This window comes from Eubalaena glacialis, chromosome 9 (assembly GCF_028564815.1).
Source record: "Eubalaena glacialis isolate mEubGla1 chromosome 9, mEubGla1.1.hap2.+ XY, whole genome shotgun sequence".
Classification (NCBI taxonomy): domain Eukaryota; kingdom Metazoa; phylum Chordata; class Mammalia; order Artiodactyla; family Balaenidae; genus Eubalaena; species Eubalaena glacialis.
This window is the reverse complement of record NC_083724.1, coordinates 83,763,071-83,789,519: the sequence shown is the minus strand read 5'-3', so window position 1 is coordinate 83,789,519 and position 26,449 is coordinate 83,763,071. Positions and strand designations below refer to the sequence as shown.

The 26,449-nt window shown below is 36.9% G+C and overlaps 1 protein-coding gene across 2 annotated transcripts in view; it reads left to right on the top strand.

The window, feature by feature from the left end:
* UBQLN1 (ubiquilin 1) overlaps positions 1-26,449 on the top strand; it is a 49,544-nt gene that overhangs the window by 10,906 nt on the left and 12,189 nt on the right. For both annotated transcript variants that reach the window (XM_061200530.1, XM_061200529.1), the window contains exons 2-6: positions 17,920-18,071; positions 19,163-19,278; positions 23,497-23,759; positions 24,237-24,395; positions 24,568-24,802. In XM_061200530.1, the coding sequence (XP_061056513.1) occupies positions 17,920-18,071; positions 19,163-19,278; positions 23,497-23,759; positions 24,237-24,395; positions 24,568-24,802 (925 nt within the window). The remainder of the gene's footprint in view (positions 1-17,919; positions 18,072-19,162; positions 19,279-23,496; positions 23,760-24,236; positions 24,396-24,567; positions 24,803-26,449) is intronic.

The following is a 26,449-nucleotide window of genomic DNA, read 5'->3' as shown; positions in this document are numbered from 1 at the left end:
CAGCCCCTAGATCAAGGGACAAGCATTACCACCTCTCAGAAGGCCACTCCTGTTTCCTTCCAGCCACCGCCTACAAAGTCAAAGTGTCATAACTTCCTTCATCCTCGTGACATCTAGCAGCCTAAATTCATTTTGTTGGTTCTGCAACTTTATATAATCACACACATACATTTTCCAGTCTGGCTTCATTTGGTGACCATTGTATTTATGAGCTTCACCAACACTGTTCCAATGTAGTTGTATTTGTAATTTGTCTTTTTTTTTTTTTTTTAATCAGTCATCAGTTTTATACACATCACTGTATACATGTCAATCCCAATCGCCCAATTCAGCACACCACCATCCCCACCCCACCACAGTTTTCCCCCCTTGGTGTCCATACGTTTGTTCTCTACATCTGTGTCTCAACTTCTGCCCTGCAACCCGGTTCAACTGTACCATTTTTCTAGGTTCCACATACATGCGTTAATATACGATATTTGTTTTTCTCTTTCTGACTTACTTCACTCTGTATGACAGTCTCTAGATCCATCTACGTCTCAACAAATGACTCAATTTCGTTCCTTTTTATGGCTGAGTAATATTCCATTGTATATATGTACCACAACTTCTTTATTCATTCGTCTGTTGATGGGCATTTAGGTTGCTTCCATGACCTGGCTATTGTAAATAGTGCTGCAATGAACATTGGGGTGCATGTGTCTTTTTGAATTATGGTTTTCTCTGGGTATATGCCCAGTAGTGGGATTGCTGGGTCATATGGTAATTCTATTTTTAGTTTTTTAAGGAACCTCCATACTGTTCTCCATAGTGGCTGTATCAATTTACATTCCCACCAACAGTGCAAGAGGGTTCCTTTTTCTCCACACCCTCTCCAGCATTTGTTGTTTGTAGATTTTCTGATGATGCCCATTCTAACTGGTGTGAGGTGATACCTCATTGTAGTTTTGATTTGCATTTCTTTAATAATTAGGGATGTTGAGCATCTTTTCATGTGCTTCGTGGCCGCCTGTATGTCTTCTTTGGAGAAATGTCTATTTAGGTCTTCTGCCCATTTTTGGATTGGGTTGTTTGTTTCTTTAATACTGAGCTGAATGAACTGTTTATATATTTTGGAGATGAATCCTTTGTCCGTTGATTCGATTGCAAATATTTTCTCCCATTCTGAGGGTTGTCTTTTCGTCTTGTTTATTTATCATTTCCTTTGCTGTGCAAAAGCTTTTAAGTTTCATTAGGTCCATTTGTTTATTTTCGTTTTTATTTCCATTACTCTAGGAGGTGGATCAAAAAAGATCTTGCTGTGATTTATGTCAAAGAGTGTTCTTCCTATGTTTTCCTCCAAGAGTTTTATAGTGTCCAGTCTTACATTTAGGTCTCTAATCCATTTTGAGTTTATTTTTGTGTATGGTGTTAGGGAATATTCTAATTTCATTCTTTTACATGTAGCTGTCCAGTTTTCCCAGCACCACTTATTGAAGAGACTGTCTTTTCTCCATTGTATATTCTTGCCTCCTTTGTCATAGATTAGTTGACCATATGTGCGTGGGTTTATCTCTGGGCTTTCTGTCTTGTTCCATTGATCTATGTTTCTGTTTTTGTGCCAGTACCATATTGTCTTGAGTACTGTAGCTTTGTAGTATAGTCTGAAGTCAGGGAGTCTGATTCCTCCAGCTCCATTTTTTTCCCTCAAGACTGCTTTGGCTATTCGGGGTCTTTTGTGTCTCCATACAAATTTTAAGATGATTTGTTCTAGTTCTGTAAAAAATGCCCTTGGTAATTTGATAGAGATTGCATTGAATCTGTAGATTGCTTTGGGTAGTATAGTCATTTTCACAATATTGATTCTTCCAATCCAAGAACATGGTATATCTTTCCATCTGTTGGTATCATCTTTAATTTCTTTCATCAGTGTCTTACAGTTTTCTGCATACAGGTCTTTTGTCTCCCTAGGTAGGTTTATTCCTAGGTATTTTATTCTTTTTGTTGCAATGGTAAATGGGAGTGTTTCCATAATTTCTCTTTCAGATTTTCCATCATTAGTGTATAGGAATGCAAGAGATTTCTGTGCATTAATTTTGTATTCTGCAACTTTACCAAATTCATTAATTAGCTCTAGTAGTTTTCTGGTGGCAGTTTTAGGATTCTCTATGTATAGTATCATGTCATCTGCAAACAGTGACAGTTTTACTTTTCTTTTCCAATTTGTATTCCTTTTATTTCTTTTTCTTCTCTGATTGCCGTGGCTAGGACTTCCAAAACTATGTTAAATAATAGTGGTGAGAGTGGACATCCTTGTCTCGTTCCTGATCTTAGAGGAAATGCTTTCAGTTTTTCACCGTTGAGAATGATGTTTGCTGTGGGTTTGTCGTATATGGCCTTTATTATGTTGAGGTAGGTTCCCTCTATGCCCACTTTCTGGAGAGTCTTTATCATAAATGGGTGTTGAATTTTGTCAAAAGCTTTTTCTGCATCTGCTGAGATGATCATATGGTTTTTATTCTTCAATTTGTTAATATGGTGTATCACATTGATTGATTTGTGTATATTGAAGAATCCTTGCATCCCTGGGATAAATGCCACTTGATCATGGTGTATGATCCTTTTAATGTGTTGTTGGATTCTGTTTGCTAGTATTTTGCTGAGGATTTTTGCATCTATATTCATCAGTGATATTGGTCTGTAATTTTCTTTTTTTGTAGTATCTTTGTCTGGTTTTGGTATCAGGGTGATGGTGGCCTCATAGAATGAGTTTGGGAGTGTTCCTTCCTCTGCAATTTTTTGGAAGAGTTTGAGAAGGATGGGTGTTAGCTCTTCCCTAAATGTTTGATAGAATTCACCTGTGAAGCCATCTGGTCCTGGACTTTTGTTTGTTGGAAGATTTTTAATCACAGTTTCAATTTCATTACTCGTGATTGGTCTGTTCATATTTTCTGTTTCTTCCTGGTTCAGTCTTGGAAGGTTATACCTTTCTAAGAATTTGTCCATTTCTTCCAGGTTGTCCATTTTATTGGCATAGAGTTGCTTGTAGTAGTCTCTTAAGATGCTTTGTATTTCTGCGGTGTCTGTTGTAACTTCTCTTTTTTCATTTCTGATTTTATTGATTTGAGTCCTCTTCTTCTTTTTCTTGATGAGTCTGGCTAATGGCTTATCAATTTTATTTATCTTCTCAAAGAACCAGCTTTTAGTTTTATTGATCTTTGCTATTGTTTTCTTTGTTTCTCTTTCATTTATTTCCACTCTGATCTTTATGATTTCTTTCCTTCTGCTAACTTTGGGTTTTGTTTGTTCTTCTTTTTCTAGTTTCTTTAGGTGTAAGGTTAGATTGTTTACTTGAGATTTTTCTTGTTTCTTTAGGTAGGCTTGTATAGCTATAAACTTCCCTCTTAGAACTGCTTTTGCTGCATCCCATAGGTTTTGGGTCGTGGTGTTTTCGTTGTCATTTGTCTCTAGGTATTTTTTGATTTCCTCTTTGATTTCTTCAGTGATCTCTTGGTTATTTAGTAACGTATTGTTTAGCATCCATGTGTTTGTGTTTTTTACGTTTTTTTCCCTGTAATTCATTTCTAATCTCATAGCGTTGTGGTCAGAAAAGATGCTTGATATGATTTCAATTTTCTTAAATTTACTGAGGCTTGATTTGTGACCCAAGATGTGATCTATCCTGGAGAATGTTCCGTGTGCACTTGAGAAGAAAGTGTAATCTGCTGTTTTTGGATGGAATGTCCTATAAATATCAATTAAATCTATCTGGTCTATTGTGTCATTTAAAGCTTGTGTTTCCTTATTTATTTTCATTTTGGATGATCTGTCCATTGGTGTGAGGTGTTAAAGTCCCCCACTATTATTGTGTTACTGTCGATTTCCTCTTTTATAGCTGTTAGCAGTTGCCTTATGTATTGAGGTGCTCCTATGTTGGGTGCATATATATTTATAATTGTTATATGTTTTTCTTGGATTGATTTTTTGATCATTATGTAGTGTCCTTCCTTGTCTCTTGTAACATTCTTTATTTTAAAGTCTATTTTATCTGATATGAGTATAGCTACTCCAGCTTTCTTTTGATTTCCATTTGCATGGAATATCTTTTTCCATCCCATCACTTTCAGTCTGTATGTGTCCCTAGGTCTAAAGTGGGTCTCTTGTAGACAACATATATATGGGTCTTGTTTTTGTATCCATTCAGCAAGCCTGTGTCTTTTGGTTGGAGCATTTAATCCATTCACGTTTAAGGTAATTATCGATATGTATGTTCCTATGACCATTTTCTTAACTGTTTTGGGTTTGTTTTTGTAGGTCCTTTTCTTCTCTTGTGTTTCCCACTCAGAGAAGTTCCTTTAGCATTTGTTGTAGAGCTGGTTTGGTGGTGCTGAATTCTCTTAGCTTTTGCTTGTCTGTAAAGCTTTTGATTTCTCCATCAAATCTAAATGAGATCCTTGCAGGGTAGAGTAATCTTGGTTGTAGGTTCTTCCCTTTCATCACTTTAAGTATATCATGTCACTCCCTTCTGGCTTGTAGAGTTTTTGCTGAGAAATCAGCTGTTAACCTTATGGGAGTTCCCTTGTATGTTATTTGTCATTTTTCCCTTGCTGCTTTCAATAATTTTTCTTTGTCTTTAATTTTTGCCACTTTGATTACTATGTGTCTCGGAGTGTTTCTCCTTGGGTTTATCCTGTGTGGGACTCTCTGCGCTTCCTGGACTTGGGTGGCTATTTCCTTTCCCATGTTAGGGAAGTTTTCGACTATAATCTCTTCAGATATTTTCTCTGGTCCTTTCTCTCTCTCTTCTCCTTCTGGGACCCCTATAATGTGAATGTTGTTGCGTTTAATGTTGTCCCAGAGGTCTCTTAGGCTGTCTTCATTTCTTTTCATTCTTTTTTCTTTATTCTGTTCCGCAGCAGTGAATTCCACCATTTTGTCTTCCAGGTCACTTATCCGTTCTTCTGCCTCAGTTATTCTGCTATTGATTCCTTCTAGTGTAGTTTTCATTTCAGTTATTGTATTGGTCATCTCTGTTTGTTTGTTCTTTAATTCTTCTAGGTCTTTGTTAATCATTTCTTGCATCTTCTCAGTCTTTGCCTCCATTCTTATTCCGAGGTCCTGGATCATCTTCACTATCATTATTCTGAATTCTTTTTCTGGAAGGTTGCCTATCTCCACTTCATTTAGTTGTTTTTCTGGGGTTTTTTCTTGTTCCTTCAACTGGTATATAGCCCTCTGCCTTTTCATCTTGTCTATCTTTCTGTGAATGTGGTTTTTGTTCCACAGGCTGCAGGATTGTAGTTTTTCTTGCTTCTGCTGTCTGCCCTCTGGTGGTTGAGGCTATCTAAGAGGCTTGATGGGAGGCTCTGGTGGTGGGTAGAGCTGACTGTTGCTTTGGCAGTCAGAGCTCAGTAAAAGTTTAATCCACTTGACTGTTGATGGGTGGGGCTGGGTTCCCTCCCTGTTGGTTGTTTTTCCTGAGGCAACCCAAACCTGGAGCCTACCTGGGCCCCTTTGTGGGGCTAATGACAGACTCTGGGAGGGCTCACGCCAAGGAATACTTCCCAGAACTTCAGCTGCCAGTGTCCTTGTCCCCACGGTGAAACAGAGCCACCCCCTGCCTCTGCAGGAGACCTTCCAACACTAGCAGGTAGGTCTGGTTCAGTCTCCCCCAGGGTCACTGCTCCTTCCCCTGGGTCCCGATGCGCACACTATTTTGTGTGCGGCCTCCACGAGTTGGGTCTCTGCTTCTCCCAGTCCTCTCGAAGTCCTGCAGTCAGTTCCCACTAGGCTTCAAAGTCTGATTCTCTATGAATTCCTCCTCCCGTTGCCGGACCCCCAGGTTGGGAAGCCTGACGTGGGGCTCAGAACCTTCACTCCAGTTGGTGGACTTCTGTGGTATAAGTGTTCGCCAGTCTGTGAGTCACCCACCCACCAGTTGTGGGATTTGATTTTACTCTGATTGCGCTCCTCCTACCGTCTCATTGTGGCTTCTCCTTTGTCTTTGGATGTGGGGTATCTTTTTTGGTGAGTTCCAGTGTCTTACTGTCGATGATTGTTTAGCAGCTAGTTGTGATTCTGGTGTTCTCGCAAGAGGGAGTGAGAGCACGTCCTTCTACTCTGCCATCTTGGTTTGTCTCCTCCCCACCGGTTTATTCATTTTTGTTTCCAGTGGAGTGGCAGGCAGCTGAGCGTCGTAATCCTTGGTTTTTGTAAGTTTGTTTCAAGCTTTGGGTAATTTACTCAGAGTAAATGAATATTACATTAGTCTATTTGGGAGTAGTTCTAATACCTAAATTGTTTGACATTGGTTGTTTGAAATGTAAAATTTATTTGTATAAGAATTAGATTATAATAGGTAGTCAGATTATACAGTTTCTCTTTGTATGGTACTAGAAGTATAGCTGTACCCTATCTCTGTCATAATGCTTTCCAACTTTCACCATGAAGTGCTATAAACTCATACTTTTGAATTGCCTTAGGTGCCCCTCAGAACCAAGAGTTCCATGAGGCTAGAGGATCCTAGTATCAGTGATGTTAATTTTCAACAATGCTGTAATTCTGTAGGAGGAAGTTATTTCTTATGGGTCTTATTAAGGACTTTGGTTTCTTGAGATTTTGTTGTGAGGATTGAATGAGATGATGTGGGGGTGTGGTTCCAGGCACAGTGTAGCTGCTAAATTAGCAATGAATGTAAATGCTTTTTGAACTGTGTGCCATAGGATTTTACTCTTTTGCATCTAGGATACCATAGAGAAGCCCCTAGTCTGTCCAGAAAGCCCACCTATCCTTCCTAACACTGACAACTCATGGCTAGTAGGATTCCAGCCCTTAAATATTACTAAGGGCTCAAATAAACTGTTCACAACTGTTCTATAAGCATTTGATACTAGATAATGATGTTCATTGATGACCATCTCTTATTCTTGGGTGATCATCCCTGTTGTGATTTACATGTCTTATAGCCACTCTGGTCTGCTACCTAAAACTAAGGTATCTTTTTTTTTTCTTCCAAGACAAATTTTATTTATTTATTTTTAAATTTTTATTGGAGTATAGTTGATTTCCAATGTTGTGTGTCAGGTGTACAGCAAAGTGAATCAGTTATACATATGTATATATCCCCTCTTTTTTTACATTCTTTTCCCATGTAGGTCATTACAGAGTATTGAGTAGAGTTACCTGTGCTATACAGTAGGTTCCTATTGGCTATCTATTTTACGTATAGTACTGTGTATATGTCAATCCCAATGTCTCAATTTATCCCTCCCCCTTTACCCCCTGGAAACCATAAATTTGTTTTCTACATCCGTGACTCTTAAAACTAGGGTATCTTCATCCCAATTTGTTTCTGATGACCTACCCAAGACAAGGTATATGATAGCTTTCTGGCTAGTTGAGTCACTTGAAATTGGATGCTCAGAAAAGTTGGTCATTTATGTTTTGACTTCCTGCTGTTTCTTATGTGTAGGGCATTCACAATCAACTTTTAAACCTATTTTAAGTATAGTACAGAAGAATGCACACATAAATGTACAGCTTCATTTATTAGCACAAACGTTAGAAGCAGAATATTATCAACTTCCCAGATGTCACTTGTGATCCCTTACAATCACCACCTCCTCTTAACTACAACTTTTCTCACTTTTGACACTATGGTTTTTTCCCCTTTCCTCTCTTTTAACTTATGATAATGATAACTTATGTTAATGATAACTTATGTTAATGATAACTTATGTTAATGAAATAACATAGTTTATTGTCATTTGTGATTGGCTGCTTTTGCTCTACATTGATCCATGGTGACATGTGGCTGTAGATCATGTGTCGTCATCATGTGTAACAGTCTATTGAATATATCACAATTTGTTCTACAGTTGAGGGTTTGGGTTGTTTTAAGTTTTGGGGTAATCAAGTTTGAACTTCCTTGAACGTGTCTTTTGGTGTACCTGTGTGAACACATAATTTGTTAGATAAAATCCCAGAAGTAGAATTGTTGAGTCATACAATAAGCATACATTCAGCTTCTACTGTGAAATGTTTTTCTGAAATATGTGAATTTATACTTCTGTTTGCAATATATGTGGATTCCAGTTGCTCCAAATCCTCTGCAGCAGTCTGTAACAGTCTTTTTTAATAGTACGACCACTTTATTTATTTATTTAGGCTGCATCGGGTCTTCGTTGCAGCACATGGGCTCTTTTGTTGCGGCACCCAGGCTTCTCTAGTTGTGGCCAACGGGCTCCAGAGCGTGTGGGCTTTGTAGTTGTGGCGTGCGGGCTTAGTTGCCCTGCGGCATGTGGGATCTTAGTTCCCCCACCAGGGATCGAACCCGCGTCCCCTGCATTGGAAGGTGGATTTTTAACCACTGGACCACCAGGGAAGTCCCTGTAACAGTCTTTATACTGGACTGTTGGGTGGGTGTGTCACTGGTTTTAAAGTTACCTGATGTTGTTAATTAGGATGAGTCCCCTTCCTTTGTATTATTGGCCATTTAGATTTCATTTTTGTGAAATTCCTATTTTAGTCTATTGACTAGTTTTCAGTTGGGTTGTGTCTTGCTGATTTTCATGCTTTATGTATAAAATCTGGATTCAAGCTCTCTGTTGGTTTTTGGTATTGTAGATATTTTTTCTTTGTTGTTTATCTTTTTACTCTATTAATGATAGTTTAATTTACTGTGCCTTTTTTATGGCTAAATCTTTTTGTGTTCTGTTCAGGAAATCTTTTCCAGTTGAACTAATATTTTATTGATTCATCTTTTTGGTAGTTTAATTGCAAGGTACTGTTTAATTTGCATGTAGTTAGAGTACATACTCCATATGATTTAAAATTTTTGAAATATGTCAACTTGCTTTATGGCCCAGTATGTAAGTTTGTAAATGTATTTAAAAAGAATACTTATTCTGTAGTCGTTGAGTACAGTGTTCTATACATGCCAGTTGGGTCATCAGTTAATTTTGTTGTTCAAAGCTTTTATATCTTTTTTTTTTTTTTTTGTCCTATTTTATTCTATCAGTTACTGAGGTAAATATGCTAAAATATCTTACTGTACTTTTGGATTAGTCTGTTTTTCTCTGTAGTTCAATTTAATTTTTGCTTTATGTATTCTGAAGCTGTATTATGTACATATACATTTAAAGTTTTATCTTCTTGTGAGTTGAACACTTTATAATGTTGAAATGTCCTAGTTGTTTTTGTATTAAAGTTTGCTTTTTCCAGGGAACAATATCATGTGATAAACCATAATGGAAAAGAATGTGAAAAAGAATGTATATATATGTATAACTGAGTCATTTTGTTGTACAGCAGTAATTAACACAACACTGTAAATAAACTACACTTCAGTTTAAGGAAAAAGTTTGCTTTGTCAATTAGAGTAGCCTCACTAACTTTATTTGGTTAATTTTTGCATGGACTATCTTTATTCATTCTTTTTATTTTCAGTCTTTCTTTTCCTTAGTAGTTTATGTGTATATCTTTTTTAAGCAGCATGAAGTTGGGTTTTTAAATCCAGTCCGGCAATTTTATCTTTTTAACACATAGTCTGTTATGTAATTACTGATACATTTGGTTTACGTTTACCATTATACTATTTGATTTCTGTTTTTCCTGTCTCTTCTATGTTGCTTTTTTCTCTTTCTTTTGGATTGTTTTGTATTATTCCAATTGTCCCCCCCCCCCTTTTTCCCAGTTGCCCCTTTTATTAGGTTGGTAGATGCATGCTGCTTAAACTATTCTTTTAGTATTTATCCTAGAGATTACTATATGCGTCTTATAAAATGTCTAAATCAGTAAGTACTTGTACTTTCCAGTTAATTCAAGAACCTTAGAACAGTTGAACACTGTTTACCTGCCTGTGGACTACACTTGATCTTCTTTTCTTCATTCCAACACAAGACATTGTTACTAATGCTTTATAAAGTCAGTTTTTATTTCGATTTATTCTTCCCATTTTTTTATTCCTTCATCTAGAAGAGGATCATTTTCTTCTGTCTGAGGAACATTTCCTGTAGTCTGTATATGCTGGGTAACAAATTCTCTGTTTTTGTGCATCTGAAAATGTCTATTTTGATTTCATTTTGAGGGATTTTGCACTGGATATAAAATTTTAGTTTGCCAGTTACTCTTCCCCCTTTATAATTTTTTTCTTAATTTTTAAATCATGGATAATTTCAAATATACAGAAGTAGAGATAATCGTAAGTTAGCCCTGCCATGAATCCTTCACCCAGCTTTGACAATTAATTTTGGAGCCAGTCTTGTTTCAGGTGTACTTTCCCTTAAGGCCCCTTTCCATACCCCATTATTTTGATGCATCTCTCATGCCTTATATCACTTCATCCTTTAATATTTCAGCATGTATCTCTAAAAGCTAAGGATCCCTTTAAAAAACGCAGTATATTATCCTGCTTTACCAGTTAATAATGTCTTAATTTCACCAGTCCAGAATTTCTCCATTGTTTCAAAATGATTTTTTAAGTGTAACGTTAGCATGAATTTATTATGTAGTTTTAACTTTTAAAAAATCGACTTTACTTTTTCGAGCAGTTTTAGATTTACAGCAAATAGAGCACAAAGTACAGAGTTCCCATACTCCCTGCTCCCCCTACTTTAACCTCCCCCACCATCGACATCCCGTCGCAAGGTGGTACATTTGTTACAATTGATGGACCTCTATTGACACATCATTATCACTCAAAGTTCATAGTTTAAGATTCACTCTTGGTGTTTTGACAAATGTATAGTGTATGTGCTCTACCTCTACCCTAACTCCTGGCAACCACTGATCCATTTACTGTCTCCATAGTTTTGTTCTTTCCAGAATGTCGTCTAGTTGGAATTATACAGTACATAACCTTTTAGATTGGCTTATTTGACTTAGTAGTATGCATTTAAGGTTCCTCTGTGGTTCTTTTCATGGTTTGATAGCTCATTTCTTTTTATTGCTGAATAATATCCCATTGTCTGTCTTGGATAATGTCCAAGGTTTATTTATCCATTCACCTGTAGAAGAATTTCTTGGTTGCTTCAAAGTTTTAACATGAATGAATAAAGCTGCTATATACATCTGTGTGCAGGTTTTGTCTGGACATAAGTTCTCAATTCCTTTGGGTAAATACCAAGGAGAGGGTGATTGCTGGATCGAATGGTAAGAGTATGTTTAGTTTTGTAAGAAATTGCTAAACTGTCTTCCAAAGTGGCTATACCATTTTGTATTCCCATTAGCAGTGAATGAGAGTTTCTATTGTTCCATATCCTTGCCAGAATTTGGTAGTGTTATCTGTTTTGGTTTGGCCATCCTAGTAGTTGTATAGCGCAGTCTCCTTATTTTAATTGGCAATTCCTCTAATGGCCTATGATGCAGAGCATCTTTACAGATATGCTTATTTGCCATTTGTATATCTTCTTTGATGAGATGTCTGTTAAAATTTTTTGCCCATTTTTTAATTGGGTTGTTCACTTTCTTGTTGAGTTTTAAGAGTTCTTCGTATACTTTGGGTAACAGTCCTTTATCAGATGTGTCATTTCCAAATATTTTCTCCCAGTCTGGCTTGTCTTCACATTCTCTTGTAAAATATTTTTTTTTTCAAGTGGGATCCAAATAAAGCTCATACATTGCAAGGGACTGATAAGTTTCCTATTTTTTCTTTTCTGGCAAGTATGCTTTTATTTCTTTTTCCTGCCTTGTTGCATTGGCTGACATTTTTAATATGTTGTTGAATAGAGTGAATAGAGAGCAGACATCCTTGCTTTGTTACTGATCTTAGAGGGAAAGCATTCAGTTGTTCACCATTATTACTACACCAAATTGTAGATATTTTGTAGATGCGCTTTATCAGATCTGGGTAGTTCCCTTTTATTCCTGATTCCCTGGGACTTTTGTCATGAATGAATGCTTTCAAATGCTTTTTTACTATCGATTGATAAGACGGTGTGGATTTTCTTTTTCTTTTGTCAGTGTAGTGAATTATTGATTTTTCAAATGTTGACTTACTTAGCCTCACATTTCTAGGATAAACCTAACTTGGTAATGAAGAATTACTCTTGTTCTATATTGCTGGATTTGTTTGCTAGTATTTTACAGAGGATTTCTGCATCTGTGTTCATGAGGGATATTGGTCCCTAGTTTTCTTTTCTGGTTTTGGTATCAGGGTAATATTGGCCTCACAAAGTAAATTGAGAAGTGTTTCCTCTTCTGTTTTCAGAAGAGAGTGAATGAGTTCTGGCAGCTTGAATCTTTCAAGAAATTGGTTCATTTCATCCAAGTTGTCAAATACTTGCATGTAGTTTTCCTTATTCTATTAATAAAATTTGTGAGGTCTGTATTCATTTCCTTCTGTTGTTCTTGATATTGCTAGTCTATGTCTTCTCTGTTTTTTTCTTGGCCATTCTATCTAGAGGTTAATCAGTTTTACTAATATTTTAAAAGATTTTTCTCTTACTTTTTTGTTTTTATTTTGATTTCTGCTCTTATTTGTATTTTTTGTTGGGTTTCATTTGCTCTTTGTCTAGTTTCTAAAGGTTGAAACTTAGATTACTGATTTGTGATCTTTCTTAAATTTAAGCCTTTAATACTGTAAATTTTCCTAGGCATTGCTTTAGCTGCATCTCAGAAATTTTGACATATTGTAACTTCATTTTTGTTCAGTTGAAAATATTTTCTAATTGCTCCTCAAGACTTTCTTTTTGACCCATGAATTCTTTAGAAATATTTTGTTTAATTTGGGAGTTTTCCAGATATCTTTCTGTTATTGATTTCTAGTGTAATTCCATTATTGTCAAGGAATATACTTATATGGTTCAATTATTTAAAATTTACAAGGTTTGTTTTTATGACCCAGTTTATGGTCTTACCTTGGTTGAGTGTCCCTTGTGTACTTAAAAGTATCGTTTCATCTATAGGTTCCTCTCTGCTTTTTCCCCGTAGCAATTTATTTGTTAAGGACACCTTTTTTGTTGATTTTAGTAGCTGGATCCTTTTAATGTCACTTAATGTATTCCTTTATTGCCTACAAATCTGGGGGAAATTTATTAGACCTAGAGCAGGCAGTGGTTCTTAGTAGTGTCCATCAGAATCACCTGGGAAGCTTGTTAAGCCATAGATTACTGGGCCCCATCCTCAGAGTTTCTGATTTGGTTGGGGCCTGAGAATTTGCATTTCTACGAAGTTAACCTGAGAATGGTGAATGTTGCTTATCTGGGGACAGCACTTTGAGAAGTACAGCAGTTTCTCAATCTTGTTATTGATTACATTTTTTTTTTTAAAGTATTTGTTTTATTTATTTATTTGGGTCTTCGTTGGGTCTTCGTTTCTGTGCGAGGGCTTTCTCCAGTCGCGGCAAGCGGGGGCCACTCTTCATCGTGGTGCGCGGGCCTCTCACTATCGCGGCCTCTCTTGTCGCGGAGCACAGGCTCCAGACGAGCAGGCTCAGCAATTGTGGCCCACGGGCCCAGCCGCTCCGCGGCACGTGGGATCCTCCCAGACCAGGGCTTGAACCCGTGTCCCCTGCATTGGCAGGCAGACTCTCAACCACTGCGCCACCAGGGAAGCCCTGATTACATTTTGAGTTGGAAAATTCTTTGTCGTTGGGGCTGTCCTGTGCATTGTAGGATGTTCACCATCTTCGGTCTCTACCCACCAGTGGTACTTAAGCCCTGTTGTGACAACCAGAAATGTCCTTAGACATTGCCAAATGCTTCCCAGGGCAGATAGAGGCCTCCATTCACTTTAGGAACCGCTGCTTTAGGGTGACTAACTGGGGAAAACTCTTAGGTCTTTATCTCTAAGTTCTTTTATTTTAGCCTGGTTAGATCCTCCTTGGAGACACAATATATTATAATCTTTCTGCTTGGATGTTGAAGGTCCAGATGCCAGCATTCTGTTTGATAGGTGTGAGGTGAAGGGGGAAAGGCTCAGCATCTGGTATGTCTCTGTTTACTTAATCTTCTGTTTTTAGTGTTGTATGTCTGTTCTCATTGTGTCTGGTGTGTTCTTTAGTTCAGAGACCCTCTGTTCCCCTTCCAGAGAGAAAAAAAAATCTTCTAGTCTTTTGTTGGGTTTGGGAAGGGACAGTTGCTTGCTTAGTGTGCAGTGAAGATGTGTCTGCTTCTTAGACTTTCAAATCCCCTTATTTTAGCCCTTAGGCACCTCTCACCTTATACCTTATCCTCAGCCTCTGGTGGTACCATGTCGAGTCTTCCAGGAATTCTGTAGATTGTGGGGATTGAATTAGCTTTTAGCTTGGTTTTCTGTATTGCCAGTTCAGGATTCAGTTCTCTTGGGTCCACTGGATGTCTGGGTTCAAAACTTTGTTCCAGTTAAGACCGAAAGGTCTCAATTTGTTCTGTTGTCTGAGTTTCTGCTTTAAAAATTTCTTTGTGCAGATCGTATGTCTGATGAGACTTTTATGTAGAATATATAAGGAATTTTTATATCTCAGTAATAGGAAGGCAAATAACCCAATTAAAAAATGGCAAAGGATGTTAATAAAGTTGTCCAAAGAAGATATATAAATAAGCACATGAAAAGATGCTCAACATTGTTAGCCATCAGGGGAATGCAAATCAAAACTACTGCACATCTACTAGGATGGCTATTAAAAAAACCAGTCAGGTAATAAATATTGGTGAAGGCATGGGGAGATTAGAACCCTTATACATTGCTGGTAGGATTGTACAACGGTATAGCCATTAGCCACTTCGGATAACACTTTGGTGGTTCCTCAAATGATTAAATCAAGAGTTACCATATGACCCAGTAATTTAATTCCACATCTAGGTGTATACCCAAGAGAAATGAAAACATATGTCCACAGGAAAACTTGTACATGAATGTTTATAGCAACATTATTCATAATAGCCCAAAGGTGGAAACAGCCCCAATGCCCATCAATTGATGAATGAATAAACAAAATGTTGTGTATTCATACAGTAGAATGTTGTTTGGCCATAAAAAGGAAGTATTGATATATACCATGACATGGATGCACCTCGCAAACATTGCATATTATATGATTTCATTTATTGTGAAATGTCCAGAATAGGCAAATCTATTTGACAGAAAGTAGATCAGTGAGTGGTTTCTTTTTTCTTTTTTTTAAAAATTGGTATCTGTGGAGTCACTGACTTTTTTTTTGGCCGTGCCACGCGGATTGCAGAATCTTAGTTCCCCAACCAGGGATTGAACCTGGGGCCCTGGCAGTGAAAGTGCCTAGCCCTAACCACTGGACCACCAGGGAACTCCCCGATTAGTGGTTTCTTATGGTTTGGAGTGATGGGAGAATAGGGAGGTGATAGCTAAAGGGTACTGGTTTCTTTTTGAGAAGATGAAAATTTCATAATTGTGGTGATGGTAGCACGTATCTGTGAATATACTAAAAACCATTGTACACCTTAAATGGGTGAATTGTATATGTGAGTTATATCTCCATAAAGCATGAAGAAATCTTTCATTGTTGTTTCAGTGGGGATTTGAAAGGGGGTAAGAGATGTGTGTCATCAATCTAGCATCTTACCTTCAAGTCCTAAAATGTGCTAAAATGCTATATAATTGTATGTTAAACAATTAAATTATATATTTTGCAATGACATGAGGTGTATCAAGGATTCTGAAAAGGATTTCTTAGTTTAAGGTTAAGAAACACAAACTTAGATTAACCTCATTTTACATATGAAAATGTTTTGATGTTCTTGAAGTCAGACCTAGATTTCAAGCTTAACCTAGCAGTTTATTAGCTGTGTCACTGTGAGAGGAGGGGGACATATTGAACCTCTCTGTTTCTATATCTGAAATAGGATTAAAAGTCATCTTCTTCAGTTACTGAGGATTAAAAGAGCTGGCATTGTAGTAGCTACTATTTATTGACCACCACATATGTGACTGATGCTTGAATTTTACATACATTCTCATTCAATCCTTATAAAAACATGTGTTCTGCTCGTTACCTTATTATTTCTAATAGCTGCCAAAGGGAGAATGAGATGTTTAATAATAGAATGGTTAAATCATGGTTTGACTTACTTCTTTATATAGAATATTGTGCTAATGGTACTTTAAAAAGATTTTTCTTGTTGGAAATTATCTTAGGTAAAAGGGTTATATATCATTTATTTCCTTTTTTTTTTAATTAGTTTTTATTGGAGTATGGTTGCTTTATAATGTGTTAGCCTCCACTGCACAACAAATGAATCAGCCATACACATACAGATATCCCCTCCCTTTTGGACTTCCCTCCCATTTAGGTTACCACAGTGCATTAGGTAGAGTTCCCTGTGCTATACAGTATGTTCCTATCAATTGTCTATTTTGTACATAGTATCAATAATGTATATGTGTCAATCCCAGTCTCCCAATTCCTCCCACCCCACCCCTTTCCCCCATACATTTGTTCTCTATGTCTGTGTCTCTATTTCTGCTTTGCAAATAAGATCATCTATACCATTTTTCTAGATTCCACATATATGTGTCATTATAAGATATTTGCTTTTCTTTTTCTGACTTACTTCACTCTGTATGATGCTTTCTAGGTCCGTCCACGTCTCTATAAATGACCCAATTTCATTCCTTTTTATGGTTGAGTAATATTTCGTTGTATATATGTACCAGATCTTCTTTATCCATTCCTCTGTTGATGGACATTTAGGTTGCTTCCGTGTCCTGGCTATTGTAAATAGTGCTGCTGTGAACATTGGGGTGCATGTGTTTTTTTGAATTATGGTTTTCTATCATATATTTTAAAATGAAGGAAAGTTCAGATGGAAAAGGTCCAGAACATTTACTGCAGTATAATTTCACACTATATGATTTTTTAAAAAACCAGTTGGTTACATTGAATGTTGTACTTTGATTATGGAAGATTTCATTTATACACAAAGGTATAATGTGATGAACTTTTGTGTACCTCTCATTTTCAACAGTGATTGACATATGGCCTATCTTGCTTTATATTTGTATTCCTCTTCATCTCCCCTCCTGCCCCTGCAAGAAAATGTTAGATATCATTTACTGTGTCTTTCCACTTACTGTGACAACCAAAAATATCCCTTTTATTTCCAAAACATTGCTTTGGCGATAATGCTATCATCTATTGAGAGCCACTTCTGTAGGGCATTGGTGTCTGTACGGCATTGGGGTAAGATGTGATTCTTTGAATTTCTTTACCACCCTGAGGTTTCCTGACTTTGACAGTGGAGTAAAAAAAACCTAAGTATACAGGTGATTTTGATGAAGGTTTGAGAAACTGACCTAGTGTAGAATAAGTAAGCTTTTCTTATAGCATGACACTCTTTTCTATTCTCTGTTTTTGCATTTTATTCTTGTCCCTGGGAAGCCTTTCTTCAGGTTTTCCTGGCTACTTTCTAATTAGTTTTCACTGGAAAACTTTCTCTAACTACCCTTTGTGCTTCCTCTGTACTTTGTGGTTTACTGACTGCTCGCCTTCAGGGAAAGATTTTTGCTTTCTATCTTTGCATCTGCATGATACTGCTTGTTAATAAATGTTTAATGAAAGAGGTGGGGCGTAAAGTCAGTATAATTGGCTTTCTTTATATTGAACTAGAAAGGAGCAGGATTCGAGATGGAAATCTGAGGAAAAGATTACTGTAAACTTGGTAAGAGCTATGTGTGGCTTGAACTACGTTTAGCACCATTGATATAAAAAGAATAAGGCTATGACAAAGAAGTGAATTATTGGATCTTAGCAGAAGATTGAATATAGGATATGTACACCTGTAATAAAATGTTTGCATTAGAGATGAGTGAAGTGGTAACACTCATTTCCGACTATGATCAAGATATGGACACAGAAATACTATGTCTTTATATTTGAATTGTTGCAGTATCTGTAGTGGGGGCTTCTTTTGAGGTACTTCTTCTAGAAACTAGACTAGATGATGTTATGCACACATCTGTAATACATATTTATTTTATCTTATTTAGTTCAAGGAAGAAATCTCTAAACGTTTTAAATCCCATACCGACCAACTTGTGTTAATATTTGCTGGAAAAATTTTAAAAGATCAAGATACTTTGAGTCAGCATGGAATTCACGATGGACTTACTGTTCACCTTGTCATCAAAACACAAAACAGGTATGTTTTTAGAAGACATTTAACTTTAAACCATGAATAAATGTTTACATTTCTCTCTTAAAAATAACCAGTCTTGGCTTTAAATGGCTTTCTGTCATTAATATGTAAATGGTTAAAATTCATTTATTTGCTGCTCATGTAGATAGCAAATGTTTTAATGATTCAGTAATGCTAGTGCTTACACATCTGATATTTTATAAGGTTTATCATTGAGTTATTATAGTATTTGAATTACAAAACAAGCAAATTAATGTTTTTAGCTATGTTTTTTGTTTAGAGAGATTTTTGGACAGAGATCAGGGGTGACTCAACTTCTTGGCAAACCACAAATTAGTAACCATGTTTCATTAAATCTAAGGCACCATTCAGTTTTTAAGAGATACCTTTATTTGTGTACCACTAAGTAAAAATATCGCCAATCAAATTGGTATATTTTCTTTTCACTTAAAATTATTATACTTAGTGAAAGAGCTCCTAGAGCTCCCTTAGACTTATTCAGATATGGTATTTTATCATCATTCAGATGAAATGAGATTCAGAACTCTTAACTGATGTCACATGGAAGGGGTTTCCAATAAACTCTCCTTATTTTTTACTTAAGGATATTAAGTAATAATCAGTTATTACTTGTATTGATTTCTTAGCCTTCTTTTGGTGAAGTCTCTCTTTATTTTTTACTTTTAACTTTTTTAGGTTCTGAGTAAAGGTGCCCCCCCAACCCTTAAGAACTTAGAAAGGGGTAAATAAAAAATAGCTTATATAGTCAAGCTTTGTGATTGTGACCAGTCATTGGATTCTCTTCTGTGAGGTGACCTATCTCCCTCTCTTACATAATCAGTATGATTGAAAGTAATAAAATATTTATGACAGTATACTTGAGGAAGGGCAGTTGAAATATAGTTTGGATTTTGTGGTATTTCACTATGTTTCTTTATATTTGTGTTCCTAGTGCTTAGTTATTTCAGGGTGTTTACTCTATGATAATTTGAGTTCTGAAAACTTAAACTTTATTTCTGTGTATTGGAGTTCCAGAGGTTCTTTTGAAATAATTAGCTCCAGTGTTTATACCATGATATAATTATTTTTCCTAGGCCTCAGGATCATTCAGCTCAGCAAACCAACACCAGTGGAAGCAATGCTACCGCATCATCAGCTCCTAATAGTAACTCCACATCTGGTTCTGCCACTAGCAACCCTTTTGGTTTAGGTAAGTATCTTTAGTCATTTTTTATAAGGATTTTTAAAAAACTTCCTTCCCCCCAGGGTAGTTTTAAATAAAATGATAGAATTAAACATTAAGTCACTTTAGCAATGAAAACAAAAACTTGTATAGCTTATTTCTGTAGTTGTAGGTATTAAGGGAGTAGTAGTTGGGAATACAGATGTACTTGCTTAGACTACATTTACATATAATAAGTGGTCAGTAAGTGACACATTTCTTTTCAATAATGAAAGAAATGTACTGTATGTATACCTGATCCGACCACCACATAATTGACTCTGGAGAGGATTAGCTAGTTGTTGATCATAAGCTAACCCCCTGAATATAATCTTCTTGTTTGTAAAATGAAGGGATCAGATTGCATTAGTGATTTTCTAACTGTTGTAAATGCACACAAAGAGGCCTGGGCCTGGGAACAAGCCCAGTGGTTAAGAATCTTCTGCATCAGCCAAAACTATCAATAGTTTTCTTATATGAGTTTTTACACTGATGTTCTTTGGGAGGTTTTTTTGGGGAAAAGAGTAGTCTGAAGCTAACAGAAGTTGAACTAGGTAGATAAATGGCTTAATGCTTCTTTCAGTTCCGAAGTTGTATGACAAGTATAGCACCTTGAAATGACATTTTAAAAAATATGTACAATTTTCACATATCGAGGATCATACCTTCCACCTCTTCCAGAAAAAGTTTTTTTGTAATGGCATGGATTCACATTTGCCTTTTTTTTCATGTTTGATGCTCTTATTTTTTAAAATGATCTTGGGTTAAATGTGTCTCTTTTGGTTGAAGCAGATGAGTTTTAGATGGCAAAATTATTAACATGAACAATCTAGAGAGATTAGGATGAAATTATTTAGTGTTCAGACTCATGAAAGGTATTTTTGAGGTAAATCTCTCCCCTCTTCCCTCATTTTATAGGCAAAGAAATTGAAGCCCACGGAGGCTTTTAGTTAATTTGTCTGAGGCCATACATCTCCCTAGTCCCTTCATTTCTTATCTCATTCCCACCCCCTCCTATCTTAGTTACTTTTCTCCATCAGTTATTCCATTTACCCTATATATTCAGCTTTTCTTTTGCTGTCTCTTTTCGTTAAGGTCTATTCCATGTTTAAAAGCCACAGAATCCCACTACCACCTTTCTTTTGCTTCCTTTGTCAGCTCTTTGGAAAAGGCATTTTCTGTTTTCTGTCTATATTTCTCTTTCACTAAGTTTGCTGTGCTCCATTTCTTGTCCCCATCACTTTACTGAAAATTCCCTTGATAAAGTCACCATTGACCTCTTAGCTTGCCAAATATAGTGGACACTTTTTTAGATTTTTAGATACTTAGATTAAAAGAAAGTGATTTAAAATCTAATTCACTCTCTTCCAATGCATACCAGTCTTTCCTTGAAATTTTTTTTCTTTAACTCCTGATACTCTTTTTCCCTGGTTAATTTTCTGACCAGTTTTTTTCTCTCTCATTTGTGGGTCTCTTCTTCCTATTCCTTATATTAGTATTGTTCCCCAGAGTTCTGCCTTGTTTTTCTTCTCTTCTTTTACTCTATTTTCCCCAAGTGACATTATCCTAACTATAACTTGCTGACTCTCAGATCTTTACCTCAGCCCACATCACTTCTGAACTCCATGCCTTGTATTCAGCTCTCTTTGATATTGCCTGATGTTCTCTGAGTCCGTTAGCCTGTATGTGCCTCCTTAGAAAGCAAAGAAGAACAAAACAAATATAAAAACTCATCATCTTGTCTCAAACTACTACCTCTCCCCAACCAAATCTCTTGGTCCATAAAATCTTCTCTATCCCACCCCATGCAATTATTCTATTCTGTTGTTACTTCCTTGATGTAGCTCCTCAACTTTTAAAAATGTTTGCTCTGTGTCATTTCCACACTGTTATTAGAATATCTTAAGTGACTGTCTTGCTTTTAAAATCTTTTAAGACTTTGTGATGTAGTCCCCATCTACCTCTCCATCCCCATTTCTTACCATATCTCAACAGTTATACTCGTTAGGATAGGCTATCCTGTGGTAATAGATAACCCCAAACTCAGTGGCTTATTAACACAAAGCTTAATTTCTTGCTCTAAAGCTTTTCTTCATTCTTCATTTTTTAAAAAAATTTATTTAATTGAAGTGGAGTTGATTTACAGTGCTGTGCCAGTCTCTGCTGTACAGCAAAGTGACTCAGTTATACACAGAGACATTCTTTTTTTATATTCTTTTCCATTACGGTTTATCACAGGATATTCAGTATGGTTCCCTGTGCTATACAGTAGGACCTTGTTGTTTATCCATTCTAAATGTAATAGTTTGCTCGTGCTTCATGTTCTTCACTGGTCAGTGAGGCCTCCATCTACATAGTCCTCAGGGACTCAAGCTAATGGAATTCTGCCATCTTGAAGCTGCACCATTTGGAATGTGGCAGAATAGACAGCTAAAGTGCCTCAAGCTGGACCTTGTATTCTGTACTTGGGCCAGAAGTGACTCACATCATTTCTTGCAATCCTTTGGCCATAACTAGTCACATGGGCCTGTCCAACTGCAAAAGAAATAGAAGGCTGTACATGAGATGTTTGGTGAGCACTGCTGTCTGCCCTTTTGGCCATACTGAATTGTTTGTGGTTTCAAGAATACATCAATTCTCACATTTATATCTGTGCTTTTGTATATAATGTTTGTTGTGCCTAGTATTAAATCTTCCTCCCAGCACTCCCTACTTCTTGCCAACTTACTCATTTTCCAAGTTCATTAAATGTCATCTTGTGGGAAAGCAGCCATTTCACTTAGGTACTATATTACCGTGATATCCTGTGAATGTCTCTTTTGAAGTACTTATTCTGCATTTGTTTTCTTTGTCAGTCTTTCCCACCAGATTGAGTTCTGAGGGTATACTTGTGTCTTTCTTGTCACCTTATTCCCAACATGTAGCACAGTGCTCAGTAAGTGAGGAATGAATGCATTTGGCTGGTTATATAATTTTACAAAGTTTTACAGTAAGCACTTAATCATCCTCTTGGATCTATTAGGTTTCGCCATGATTTAATTCCTCCAGAGAGACATCTATTTTCATGATTGGCAGCAGCTCTGTTCCAACCAGTCATAGGTGAATTCTACTTGCTAAACTTAAAGTAGTCTTCTGGAAAGAGATTATTAGAAGTATAATCTACTGTATATTTTTCATTTCTTCCTTTGCGGACATATTCCGGGGTGTTTTTCTGACACCAGCCAGTTCTCCAACACTGCCTGGGTGGGTATCCAGTAGTTCAATTCTGACACTACCTACTTGGAGTTAGTGTCAGATGCCACAAGTTAAAGGACTTAGTCCCCCATGACTGCTGCTACTTCAGATACCAGTCCAAGTCTCAGGCTACCAGTACTTCTGACTGGCAGGCTGTAAATCGGGTGTTCCCACAACCCCCTTATCAGGTTTGGTAATTTGCTAGAATGGCTTACAGAACTTAGGAAAACACTTTACTTAAATTTACCAGTTTATTATAAAGGATACATCTCAGAAATAGACAAGTGGAAGAGAAGCATAGGGCAAGGCATGGGGGGTGGGGGAAGAGTGCAGAGCTTCTGTACCCTCTCTGGGCATGTCCTCCTAATAGCACCTAGATGTGTTCACCAACCCAGAAGCTTCTGAACCTCATTGCACAAGAGTTTCACAGAACTCCATCTCTATATCCTCTTCTAGTCCTGGAGGTTGGTGGATGGGGCTGAAAGTTCCAACTGTTAAATCACTTGGTCTTTGTGGTGACCACCCCATCCTGAGGCTGTCTAGGGTCTCCACCCTAAGAAACATCATTAGCATAAATGAAGTATGATCCAAAGGGGCTTGTTACAAATAACAAAAGACATTCCCTTCAGTCTGGAAATTCTAAGGGTTTTAGGAGCTCTGTGCCTAGAACCAGGGACAAAAACCAAATATATTTTTGTATTATACTACACATAGGAAATATATATTTATTTGGTTTTATTGCTTATACTTAAATATCAAAGTGAATGCATTTTTTACAAGTCTGAATTATAGAAATTAAACATGTACTTACGAAAGTAATAGGAATTCTATTTTTGCTTTAAACTGAATGGTTTTCTGTTAATAGGCTATTGATTCAGTTAATATTTTTGCATCTTCATATTTTAGCCTAGTCGTATTAATGATAAAATTTCTGAATTTCATTTATGTGTGTTTTTCCCTTTATCTTCTTAGGTGGGCTTGGAGGACTTGCAGGTCTGAGTAGCTTGGGTTTGAATACTACCAACTTCTCTGAACTACAGAGCCAGATGCAGCGGCAACTTATGTCCAATCCTGAAATGATGGTCCAGATCATGGAGAATCCCTTTGTCCAGAGCATGCTTTCAAATCCTGACCTGATGAGGCAGTTAATTATGGCCAATCCACAAATGCAGCAGTTGATACAGAGAAATCCAGAAATTAGTCATATGCTGAATAATCCAGATATTATGAGACAAGTATGTGAAAAGTTTCATTTAGCTGAGAAATTATATACTTATTTCTTCCTATTTAATTTTCTGTATTTAAAGAGCTTGCCATATTTATAAGCTAAAAAAAAAAATTCCTAATTCTTGTTCAGGAAAACTCAACAAAGCTGTAATTCGAACTATTTGAACTTTGAATTTTATGCTGTAATTTAAAGATTTTTGTAAATAGTTATTTTGCAGATTTAAGAAACAAAAAGAGTCCAATTCAAGAGATGGACAGTCATGCATAACAAAGTGCTTCTCTTTTGATGTTATTTGAATGTTAGCTTGCTTTTTGAGGTGATTTCCAACAGGAATTATTCAGAATAATTTTCTGATTTAAATATTGAAGATTGCTAATTCATAGAATTAGAAAACTTATAAAATTAACTGTGGCAGTTAATAGCTAAAATAGTTCATGTGTATTTCAGCGCCTTTTTTTTTCCTCTCCGGAAATCTTTTTCTTAGACATTGGAACTTGCTAGGAATCCAGCAATGATGCAGGAAATGATGAGAAACCAGGACCGAGCTTTGAGCAACCTGGAAAGCATCCCGGGGGGATATAATGCTTTACGGCGCATGTACACAGATATTCAGGAACCAATGCTGAGTGCTGCGCAAGAACAGGTAATAACACTGGCTCTGAGGCTCAGGCCAAGGCTCCTGTTTTAACATAAATATGTGCGTGGTTGAGGGTTGCCTTTATATGCAGAAATGCAATTTTCATTAACAAAGAGTTCCATATCTGTTATTTAAGACAAAAGCTTATTCTTTATGATTTTTGTGTCTTTTATTACAGTTTGGTGGCAATCCGTTTGCTTCCTTAGTGAGCAATACATCCTCAGGTGAAGGTAGTCAACCTTCCCGTACAGAAAATAGAGATCCATTACCCAATCCATGGGCTCCACAGGCTTCTCAGAGTTCATCAGCTTCCAGTGGCACCACCAGCGCCGTGGGGGGCACTAGTAGTGGTGCTGCCAGTGGCACTGCCGGGCAGAGTTCTACTGTGCCAAATTTGGGGCCTGGAGCAGGAGGTATGCTCATAACAACTGATATTTTTTCCCTTTGTTCTCACTTATTCGGACAATGAAAACATTTCTTTTTTTTTTTAAATTAATTAATTTATTTATTTTTGGCTGTGTTGGGTCCTCGTTTCTGTGTGAGGGCTCTCTCCAGTTGCGGCAAGCGGGGGCCACTCTTCATCGTGGTGCGCGGGCCTCTCACTCTCGCAGCCTCTCTTGTTGCGGAGCACAGGCTCCAGACGCGCAGGCTCAGTAGTTGTGGTTCACGGGCCCAGTTGCTCCGCGGCATGTGGGATCTTCCCAGACCAGGGCTCGAACCCGTGTCCCCTGCATTGGCAGGCAGACTCTCAACCACTGCGCCACCAGGGAAGCCCAAAAACATTTCTTACACTGTTATACTTTGTGCTTTTGTGTGCGTATGAGGAACAACTTTTGTGAGCTATCTTTTCATGTTGCAAGGTGCTTTTTTTGTTTTTTAAGGATGCTTTAAATACGTAATAATTAGTATTAATCACTTGTGTGCATTTTAGTGCAAAAGGTTACTGAAGGTTTCCAGAGGCAGTTTTGTGGTTTTCTCTTCTTGTAAGATGGTTTGGGAGAAGTGGCTTGTCTTCTCCTTTCAACAGCATAGGAAAACTGAAGTGTAGGGGTAACACAGTTACCTGTGTACTTAATCACTGGGACACATATTCCTTGGCTTTAGTCCAGTTTTGTGTTCTTTTCTAGAAATCAATGGGTATCCACTCCTGACACCAGGACCTAAACTAGCTGCATCAGAGTACCTGCCAGATTTGTTTAAAAATCAGATTTCTAAGTCTTAACCTCAGACCTTATGGATCAGAATCTGCCACAGTGGGGTTTAAGATCTGTGTTTGTGTAAAGTTGCTAGAGATTCTGATGTGTGAGCAGGTTAGGAATTTACTTTTGGTCATTTTTCTGTAGACTAGACCCAGTAAGTGGATATCCTTTTCAACTGTTCAGATGTTTAACATGCTAAGAATTAGGTCCAAAATCAGTAGCCAGAATGATGATTTTAGTCCTAATAGTTAGCATTTAAATGAGAAGAAATGAAAGCATGGAGCCATGTCCCTAAGGTGAGAGTGATTAGGTATGTTTTAAAAGATACCTATGTTTTGGCAGAGGAAGTAGAAAAATGAGATGCTGGATGAGGAATTTTTAAAAATTCATTACTGAGAGGAAATAATCAGAATGGTCACTGTAGTATATATTCTTTTATAGAATACAGTGGATATCATCAGGTTTTTGGATAAAATACAAAATGGTTTTATAAAAATTTAATACCATTTAAAAAAATTAAGGTATGATTGACATACAACGTATTAGCTTCAGGTGTCAGGTGTAAAATGTAATGATACAGTATTTGTATAGATTACAAAATGATCACTGCGATAAGTCTAAACATCCAGACAACACCATGTTTAAAACAAGGAAAAGAATTATCTTGTTCTGATTTTACTTAATGCTTATTTGATTCTTACTGACAGACTTTTGAGAGAGATGCTTTATTCACATTTTAGAGGTCTAAGAGCAGAGACAACAAAGGTTTAATCAGGTTTCCCCACTGATAGGCGAATTGTTTGTTTACTGTAGCATGGTGTCTGTAGTAACAACTTTGTCTTACAAACAAAAAGTGGTTTT